The sequence below is a fragment of the Octopus sinensis genome, linkage group LG1, assembly GCF_006345805.1.
Source record: "Octopus sinensis linkage group LG1, ASM634580v1, whole genome shotgun sequence".
Taxonomy (NCBI): Eukaryota; Metazoa; Mollusca; class Cephalopoda; order Octopoda; family Octopodidae; genus Octopus; species Octopus sinensis.
The window spans coordinates 27,317,143-27,327,840 of NC_042997.1; the positions used below are offsets into that span (position 1 = coordinate 27,317,143).

Here is a 10,698-nt window from a genome sequence, read left to right on the forward strand (position 1 = left end):
AGCGAACATGATTATTTGATCGAGCAAGTGATGAAAATATCTCCGAACATTTTAGACATTGTAACTTATTGTAGCCATTGTTATTGCTCGTTGGCACTGTGGCAATTGGCTTGCCAAGTTGAATGTTTCTAATATCAAAAATTGGCATCAGAAAATTAAATTGTCTTAAAAGATGACGTAAGCTAGTGAACTCATTAAACAAAAAGAACATTAACAACCATATCCGTATTGACAATAGTTTTGTTGTTTCCGTTTTTAACTACGTCGTCAAACCAATTGAACTTGAGTCGCAGACTTTGATAATTTTCTCGGAACTCTAGCTGAGAAAGTTAAAGAAAATATCCTGGAAAAAAAAATCAAAAGGATACGATTTATGCCGTTAAATATTATAAGAGTTTTATCGTTTTTTTTTAATTTTTTTCATACCGGATAATGAAAAGTACCTTTTCAAGTGATAGTGGATAAGTGTTTCCTATCATTTTTTTAAACGATGTATTAAAAATACATTTTCATAGATCAGGAATTTAACTTAAATATGAAAGGAAACACTCATCTACACGCGCGAAATAATCGCTGAAAGTATGTCGTGATACCAGAGGTTACGCAGTTATCAGTAGACTATTTAAGTGAAGCATAAACGTGTATACTAGACATACAAGAAAAACAAGCGAAATAAGCAACAAGGCAGTGAAGTCTATCTGAACCACAGTGAAAACAATATTATATCTATATATATGTATATACATTAATCCGAAACAGACGAATACTAATATCTAAATATCAAATAACTACGTGATTAATTTTTTATGAACAACAGCAAAATATCATCATAGTAGCATTTCAAAAACCCTGCGATATATTGATACAAAATTGTTACACAAAAAAACTCATTTCATTATTGAGCTATTGAAATTCATCTATACAGTATTTGAGTAAAACCTGACATAAAGAACTAATCAGACCAGCATCCTTCAATATTTAAAATCAAGCTCCATATCAGAGTTTGAATAAAAAAAAAATTCTACACATATCCACACTTATAATCTCGAGTGAACCAGGAAGAAAGCGGTGTAATTCTTAATTCAAGTATCAGTCAGTAAATTATTTTAACCCGACAATCTACCTCTCTGAAAGCTAATAATGTATTTCTCCTCAATTATGGTAAGTTAACTTCGATTTTTCATTTTATTCTTTATTTTGGATACACGTGTCTATTATCATTTACACGTGTAGTGCGTTTTTTGTTTAGGGTAATTTTAAGATGTTATGTTTGATATTTGAATTCAAGCCAACATTATCGAAGTAAATTGATTCATTCCAATGAAGTTAGTTTCAGCATGTCTAATGTAGCGAGTATAAAATTAGTATCGGAAATATTTATGGAGAGAGTGAAAGATGTTGATGAATGGCTGTGTGGTAAGTAGCTTCTCCACGAAGAAATATGAGAAAAAAAAAAAGAGAAAACGATATAAAACATTAAGAAACGCTTTAGGCCAGGGAGTTAATTCCGCCACGGAACCTAGATTATGTCCCTTTAAACGTTGACCTTACTACTTTAACTGGACACTGTCACCTAAAAAACTGTTCCTTGTGAGGAAAGTTCAAAAGGGAAAGGCTAAAGAGTGTTTTATACGGCGGGGGAACATTTTCGGGTTTGATAACCGAAAGTTGTGGAAATGTTTTCATCTCAGAAAATTCTCTAAATTTAGATCAGCTCACTTCAATTTGATAACGTTGTGTGTACTTCCATTTATACAAAGAAAGCACTATTTTGATTTAATACTCAATTTACCTATTGCCTGATACGTTGCCAAAGATGTGAGTGGTTACTCAGTGTTATGTTGAATGCGTTTTTCTCAGACCTTGGAGAAGAGATGTGACGTTCCTGAGATTTTAGTAAAAGACACCAGCACAGTTTCGCGCTGCAGGAATAAAACTTTCAATGTTGCAAAAGAAACAATTTAACAACACAGTCAATCCCAAAATCTACTAAATGTTCTTAATGCGATTATCACAGCTGTACCATTGCTGCCGGTGAATCTGTAAAATGTGAAGTTGCTTTTCAACAGAGTTCCGATATTCTACATGATGGAGGTTCTCTGAATTTTCTTAGAGAATCCAATGTACAATATAGAAATAAGACTTCCTGTAGCACGAAATTAAGATAACATCTAGTTACATTTGTTCAAGGCCTTTTCATCTTTTACTTGTTTCAGTCGTTAGACTACGGCCACACATTCAATGTAGTTTCCCTCCAATACTTGAGTTGCAATTATCTTACCAACTTTTGCAACTATTTATGCACATTTTCTTCTTCACAACAAAATTTGAACGAGAAACTGTTGTTTCAACACCATAGAATTCTCGCATGAAGTCTACCGGTATTGTTCTTATCAGTAGCCTGTTTTTTCTTTATCATATATTCCACCATGTCGCATTTCTTACTGTTCGTTCGTAGAGCGAACAGTTTTCTAACGACAAATGTCGTTTATCTTAAACTTTACTCAATATTTTTGAGAGTGTTTGTCGTCTTGGAATTTTATGGGGTTGGTTTCTTTACTTACACACCACAGACTAACAAGTCACGTCCTGAATGGCTTCTCTTACTCACTGTTGCATAACAGTTTCTACGTTCAAGAAACTTTATTTCTTAAAAAGCAATCAAATCAAAATGATGCATTAAGGCAGCATTGACCAAAGACCACAATAAGAGATTTTATTTGAACAGGAACATCTTGGCAGTGTAAGTTTATGTTGTGGATCATTTTTCTTCGGATGTTTGGATTTTGTGCAGCTTTGCCTATGTATCTGCATTTGTAGCGGTTGTTTTTGGTAGTGTAGCTTTTCATGCGAATTATTGATGAACAAATTTACAAAACGTAAGTATATGGATAATGTTAAGATGTGGTACACAGTGTAATACCGCTGGATGGTGAAGGACTGAGTGTAGGAGAAAAGCCCCCACAGACAAAAGCCCCACGGACAAAAACCCCATAGTTAAAGTTGTGAAAGTGGACAAAAGCTCACGGTTATAGTTTTCGATTATTTTTTCGTTTTTTTCACCTTTTACTTGTTTCAGTCATTAGACTGCGGCCATGCTGGGTCACCGCCTTGAAGAATTTTTAGTTGAACGTATCGACCCCAGAATTATTTTTATCCTTTTTCCTTGTTAGAGTTATTAGACTACGGTCATGCTGGGACACCACCTGGAAGAATTTTTAGTGGAATGTATGACGCTAGAATTTCTATATTTTTACCTGTGTCAGTTACTAAACTGCGACCATGCTGGGGGATTACTTTGAAGAAATTTTAGTCGAATGGAACGACCCCAGAATTTTTATAAATTATTTTCAACCAGCGCATGAAGTTAAGCAAATAAGATATCTCCACATGCTAGAAATAACAGCCAAATCTCTTGAATTTTTTTATGACCCCACCTGTTTTTCTTTTATTTTCTAAAAATCTTTTTACTTGTTTCGGTCATTGGACTGCGGCCATGCTGGTGCACCATTTTAGAATGTATATTTAAAGTCATTTGTTTTCTTCTCTCAGCACTTACAGGTTAATGAGAATAAGTTGACCTTTTGAACTTTCTCGTTGAAGATCTAGCAGAAGGCTAGTCATTCAAACGTACTTCTCATATTTTGCCTAAATAGGGAGATGGGTTTTTCTCCATAAATATGACAAATTCTGTTGTTTTCTGAAGAAAAAAAAAACATGTCAGAGACATGTGTAATATTTACTTTCATTTTATGTGTGTATATATAATCATTCAAATGTACTTATCATTTTTATGTTTCTACACATTTCTTGAGGCAAACGCTTTCCCTTTTGTTAGAATTCAGACATGTACATTGAGTAGTAAAGAGTCTTGTGTTCTGTTATTCTATTATTGATGTTAAGATTGATTTATTTTCGTTTTCAAATTCTAAAAGTTTTCTAAAAACGAGGAAAATATTTGAAACACGCGGAACGTACCATTGTGAGGAACATAGATGTTTTGACATCGTTTTTCGATTGAATATATTTTGTTTACTTAAATTTGGAATTTTGGAAATTATTTTTTTTTTACAACCGCAATTTCCGTTTCTATTCACGTGAAATTATAAAACAAAAAATTTGTAAGATTTGGCTGTTATTTCTAGCATGTAGAGAGACCTTCTAGGCTTAATTTTATGTGCTGGTTGAAAATCACATAAAAAAGATTCTGGGGTCGATACATACGACAAAATTTTCCTGAAGGTGGTGTCCCAGCATGGCTGCAGTTTGATGATTGCAACAAGTAAAAAGAAAACCAAAAATGAATTAAATCACAGAAGTGGTTTTGATCAAGCTTAAACAAAATTGTGGGTTCCATACAGCCATCTAAAAATTCTTCTAGGTGGTGCCCCAGCATGGCCGGCCGCAGTCTTATAACTGCAACAAGTAAAAAAAATTCTTAACTAAAAATTCCAAAAACGAAAAACTTACCGAAAAATATAACCGTGGGGCATTTGTCCTATGGGTCTTTTGTCCTATGGGTCTTTTGTCCTATGGGTCTTTTGTCCTAGGGCTCTTTTGTCCTGCGGGGCTTTTGGCCAAGGGGGCTTTTGTTTGGGCCCCTGAAGTACTTTACTACGTCGTTTATTGCTTTTCTGTGCAGTGATGAGTGAGAGTATGGTAATTTTCCCCTTCTATTCATACTGCATTTGTTTTCCACTAGATTCTGATCGTAGGCTCGGTAGAGGTGCACTATATGTAACTTGTTTCTATTTGTTATCATGCACACATACATACATACATACATACATACATACATACATACATACATACAGACAGACAGACATACAAACATACATACAGACAGACATATATACATACAGACATACAGACGTACGTACGTACGTACATACATACATGTACGTACGTACGCACGTACATACATATATACGTACGTACATACATACATACATACATACATACATACAAACAAACTGTTTGTTGCATGGGATGGAGTACACGTAGTATTTGGACATATTCTCTTTTATTTGAGGTTTTACTCGAAGGAGATATTTGCGAAGTGTTTATACACTTGAATACTCTCCTGATGTCATATGGGCCGCATATCTTTTGTATCTTTTTGGAGAGGCCTTTCACATAGGGTAGACTGTGGATAGTTTTTTTTTATATCGAAAAGAGGGGGGTTTAGCTATTATCACCAGTAATTGCCAATATGTACATGGAATACTTTGAGAATTTGGCTTAAGGATCAACACCACTAAAACCAACACTCTGGCTACGATATGTTGATGATACCAGGAAGATGTCCAAGTGCTGTGAGATCATATGAACTCAATAAAGCCATCCATACAGTTCACAATGGAAAAGGAAAAAGACAATCATCTGGCATTCCTGGGCGTATTAACAACACGCACCAAATTTGGATTCAGGACATCCGTATATCGCAAGCAGACCTTTACCGGACGATACTTCATCTTCAATTCCCACCATCCATACAGTGTAAAGAGGGGGATTGCTCAGTGCCTAAAACTTCGTGCAAAGAATATAAGTAGCAATCGTGATACACACCACGAAGAAATGATTAAGTTCAATAAAGATCTGTTAAACAATAACTACCCCAAAAGTATACTATCCACTCCAATTATATGCGGCCCATATGACATCAGGACAATATTTAAGAGTAATACAATACTTCGCAAATATCTCCTTCGAGTAAAACCACCAATAGAAGAGAATATGACGAAAGACAGCTTGTACTCCATTGCATGCAGCTAGTGTAGGTTATACAAAGGCAAAACATTCTGCCCCCTCAAAATAAGAGTAGACGAACATCACAAAGCTGTGACACGAGGAGATATTGATAAATCGGGTATAGCTGACCATGTATGGAAAAATGGAGACCACCTCCCCCTGTGAGTTGAAGTTAAAATAATAGACAGTGAACACCACTGGAAAATACGAAAACTAAAAGAAGCAGCTCATATGCTAGGACAGAACAACCTTCTAAGCAGACCGAGTGCAGATATGAGCGGCATATGGGAACCGGTATTAAGGAAGGACAAGAGAATATTAGATCTATAAGCCTTAAAATTCACCCAAGACACCTGAATAAAGCTGGAGAGTATATAAGCCGAAACGTTGTGTTAACAACAAACAAGATGAGGACAAATATCCGTCGAATGTAAATAATGTAAATAATGTCTTATATGGTTGTTGTGAAAGTGTTAGAGATATTGCATTCAGGTGCTAAGTTTAAACTATTAATTTTGGAGCTGAGTCCTTTGTGTTTGCTATAGGTTGGAGTTGTAAGTTTAGTTTTCTGTGTATGGGGTTATGTTTTTCTTTTGTGAATATGTGGACACGTTGTTAAGTCACATGAATTAAATAAATTTAAGAAGTTTGCGCACGAAAACTGAAACTCATATGGCGCATGTGAGATTTGTAATTGTTTTATGTGCTAACGGTAAAGCTGTATGGGATCACGGAAATATTTTAAATATATATTTTTGGTAGTTACATGACCTTTTTGGTCTTTCTGTCTACTACTAATCTGCCATTAGACTCATCGCTAGTACTAATTGAGAGCGTATCCAGAATGATCACAGAATATTCTGTGACCTTTGAAACTTTTTTTATATAACCTAAACCTTTACCAGTGACAACAGCCTTTGTGTGAAATCCTATTTTCTCCTATTTAAGCTAGCAGGGAGCGTATAAGCGGTTTCTTAATTTGCTACAAATAGTTGTCAAATACAATTCAAATATAATCATCTATCTTATAGATGAAAAGAAACTTTCTCGGTACACGTAGACGTATATCGTATCACATTGAATCTGCCACTTCCTGCTCTCGCCTTCTTTGTACTGCTTCTAGGCTTGATACTGCTTTCATCTTTACTGTTAGGGTTCCTATTATAGGTATTATTGTCTAGACGCAGATCAGCCTCAACTGTGATGACTTATAATCAAAAGTTATAGTCTATCTCTTTTCTTAGGTGTTGTGTTTTGAACGCAGCTTTATTCAAAATTCCTTTATTTATGGAAGGAGATTGGCAGCTTTTTTCAAGAAACTCTGAAACCTCGCAGTTCTCTAATAAATTCGATTATTGCTAGTATGGTGTTTATCCCCAGATATACAATCAATAACGTTACAGCTATGATCATATCTAGGACAAAATTATCCCCCGTATTCTTGATGTAATAAGTTAGTATGGTATGGGTAAGTCATATTGATTTCCCTTTTACAATAAGTCAGCTTACAATTTACCATTACTTTCTTCAGTTCGCGCTGTAATTGCTGAGAACATAGATCGCTACTTATTTTGAATGGTTAACAAAGCTAAGGTAGGGTACCATATAAACCTAAGAGGACAACCTTTCAAGCAGAAAAAGAAAGCAATTTCGCTCGTCAGATCAAGATATTCAAAGATCTTCCCTAGGGCACAGCCAGGAGGGCACGAGCAATGTTCTACAGCTGTCTTCGAGGCTGTAGTGGAAGCAACTAGAGGATAAAGAAATTTTAAACAATCCATTTGAAAAGTTTCTCTATATTGTTGTAGTGGAATATATCTTGCTAACTATGGCCATATGTCATAAATTCATGGTCAACCGAAAGAATGGTCTCGACTATAATTTACTATTTTACTTCACAAGAAATGTGTTTGTAAAATTTAGACGACTTCAAAAATATATAAATATATGTTTGCGCAAGATAAAGCATTCCTGCTTTACGTTATGTAATTTACTTTTACCTGATAAAATATGTACAGCAAAATATTCATACTTTGCAATGTAAGAAGAGGCTGCTGCTGTGATGTCCCACTGCAGATTGTATATTGTATGTATTCAACGAGTTAAGATTAAAAATGTGCTTAGTTAATATGGTTGAATAACGAAATTGTTTGTACCTAAACGCATGTGTATGTAAGCTGAAACGGCACTTAAAGTAATTAGTAGTGAAACCTATATAATACCACCAATAATGTTTTCGATTTCGATCCCTAGTTAAAATTGTTTAAAGCGTTTGCTCTGTACTTTCAATACATTTTCAACAGCTTAAATCATAATCAATTGTATATAGTTCTTTTTTTAAAGTATGTTCACTTCTTAGCGTTGAGATAAAAATTAATAGAGAACGATCTTGGGAGGTTGGTCTAAGGCAACAAGGAATATAGCTTTCACTGTCTATGTTTCTTAAGTCCGCACTTTGTTTTTACCACGTCTATGGACTTACATTTAATCCAGAATAAAACCTCCTGAAAAGTATATTATTTCAAAAAAATAATATAATTTATAGTTCTGTAGTATCTTCAGCTATTTTTTAATTTCCAAATAACAATGAAATTTCTACGCATCCTTCTAATGATAATGATTATTTCATCTCCGAAAATATTAATATCGATTCGAATAATAAAACTGTAATGAAAAAAATGCGTAAGTTCTATTATGTTTATAAATAAACTATATGGTGTCCTTGTTTCTTTTCAGACTTGCTCTTATACGAAGGCTATTTTGTTTGCCTACTTCATATCTTTGATATACGCAAAACCAACTGCAGACCCATGTAAAGTTCCAGGTGATTTAATGATTCAGTATAAACGACTCACTCACGCACCAAATCAGACTCTGTTTTTCTCTCGTACCCCTAAATTTCCAATGGGATCAAAGAAAATCAATTTAATTGTTCCCAACAACGAAACTAAAGTTCTCAGCAAGATTTCCACTTGTCCTTGGACTATCGTTGATGTAAATGATTCAACCGTTTATCCTTCTCTTAGATCTGAAGCTGTATGTAGATTCAAAAAGTGCAACGGATCTTCTCCCACACATCAGTGTGTTCAAGTTTTTACCAAAACACCAGTCCTAAAACGAACAAACCAGTGTGTAGATGGACTATACGTCTTTAAACCGACAGAAATTGATGTACCAACTGCCTGCGTATGCGCTTCGGTCATATCTTTGACAGCTGATTATAAGAATGATAATTCTAAGGATAATGATGATAGTGGTGATTACGTGAACTAAGAAGTTTTTCATTTATAGTAAACTTCATATTTTTTTCAATCTTATTCGAATTTTGTTTTAAAGTAGTGAAGGTGGGTTGACAGAATCGGATGAGTGACGGAGAAAATGCATTGCTGAGTAAATTGCGTACCTTTCTTCACCTAATTTAAATCACACCGAACGTATATTTGCCTTCATTCATTCTGGATTCAATAAAATAAATAACAGTTAAGTACTCGAGTTTTAGGCTTATGCCTACTGAAAAAAAAAAGGGGGAAGAAAAATCCAAACTTCGATTTGCAAGAAATATTCAATTATATTTTCGATATTATACTTTGATGTAATTTATATTTGAAGCAATAATTTATATGTATATTTTTGATATTAAAAATGTGTTTATTGCAGAATAATTTTCTTTTGTCCTTTTAATGTCTTTTACTCTATGCCAATAAATAGCAGCCTCTAATAATTAGCCACATTTATTTTCTTGAATGATACGTATGTTTAACCTGTTCAAAGAGGATTCCACAGATAAGTACCTGACTAGAAATCCTTTGTCAACTTCGAGAAATTTAGTAAATTAAAGGCTATCCTAAGATAAATCTTTTGTTTATGATAGGATAAAGTTTTTTGCCTATAGTCACCACTTGCTTCACAAAGCTTGCATCGGTAGCCTGCTATCGACTCACGTTGCCGTATCCTCTATTAACGGAACCATTTCTCTTTATCTCTGTTTGAAATTCAGTGTGATCCGTGATTTAGTTTTGTCCTCCACAATCTACCTTTTACGCAATAATTATCTACTTGCCGTCACGACTAACAGCACCTACGCTTACGCATATAACACTGCACTTCATTCTTCTCTAACTTTAGCTAACCATCCATCTTCCATGCGTGAACTAGATGCTCCTCGCAAAATATGAACCAATTTTCTGAACAGAAACCTAAAATGCATACTCCAGATGGGATTTGTGAACCCACCTCTTACAAAATCAAGAAAACGCAAACGCTACTGATATAGAAAGAAAAGTCGTTCATCACATAGAATAAGAAGGCTTGGTACAGTTTTGGACACATCCGATTTGGTACAGCTGACAGAACATGCTAGCTATTTTTGCGATTGTCCTCTTGGCGCTGGGGACAAGCACGCACTTATGCATGTATGCACCCGCAAAGAAATGTACTATGAAGAGCGAGAGAGCGGGGATGATAAGATATGAGGAGTAAGAGAGCGGGGTATGATAAGAAAGGCATTACAATTTATTAACCACTCTCCCTTTCCTCATACATATAAAGAGAAATATAGTTACTCACGCGAACAGTGGGGGAGAGAGGGAGAGGATGGGCAGAACAAAAACGAGATAAGTATTATAACGTCTGATGCCAAATAAGTCAGCGTCGAACCAGCGACGCCCAATAAACGATGCTAAAACGGTTGTACTAAAACGTCTAATTTCTTGCATCACACCATTCTTACATATGAGCAACTAGCAACAAGAAAACCTACAATCCTTCTAAATATCAGAACGTAATATAGTCCAGCTACTGTTTTCAAGCGAAAGCACATCTTTAACATTAATTAAGACCGAATCACAATGGCTAAGCTTTTTCTTCAGAACAATTAGTTTCCAACAATTATTGTCGCTTTCTACCTATCCCAGAAGTCATGAAGTACTAGAAAAATTTTCCTAAGAA

General features: G+C 34.9%; 1 protein-coding gene across 1 annotated transcript; it reads left to right on the forward strand.

The window, feature by feature from the left end:
* The first annotated feature begins 459 nt into the window (after positions 1 to 459).
* Positions 460 to 9,278, forward strand: LOC115216755 (interleukin 17-like protein). Its single transcript, XM_029786317.2, has 2 exons — positions 460 to 1,161; positions 8,488 to 9,278. Exons 1-2 carry the CDS (start codon positions 1,141 to 1,143, stop codon positions 9,022 to 9,024), a joined length of 558 nt encoding a protein of 185 aa, XP_029642177.1. The 5' UTR covers positions 460 to 1,140; the 3' UTR covers positions 9,025 to 9,278.
* The last annotated feature ends 1,420 nt before the right edge of the window (positions 9,279 to 10,698 follow it).

Excerpts from the sequence above, each read along its gene's own strand:
- LOC115216755 (XM_029786317.2), top strand. The coding sequence starts at position 1,141 with ATGTATTTCTCCTCAATTATG. Across the intron at positions 1,162-8,487 it reads TGTATTTCTCCTCAATTATG|ACTTGCTCTTATACGAAGGC; the intron begins GTAAGTTAACTT and ends GTTTCTTTTCAG.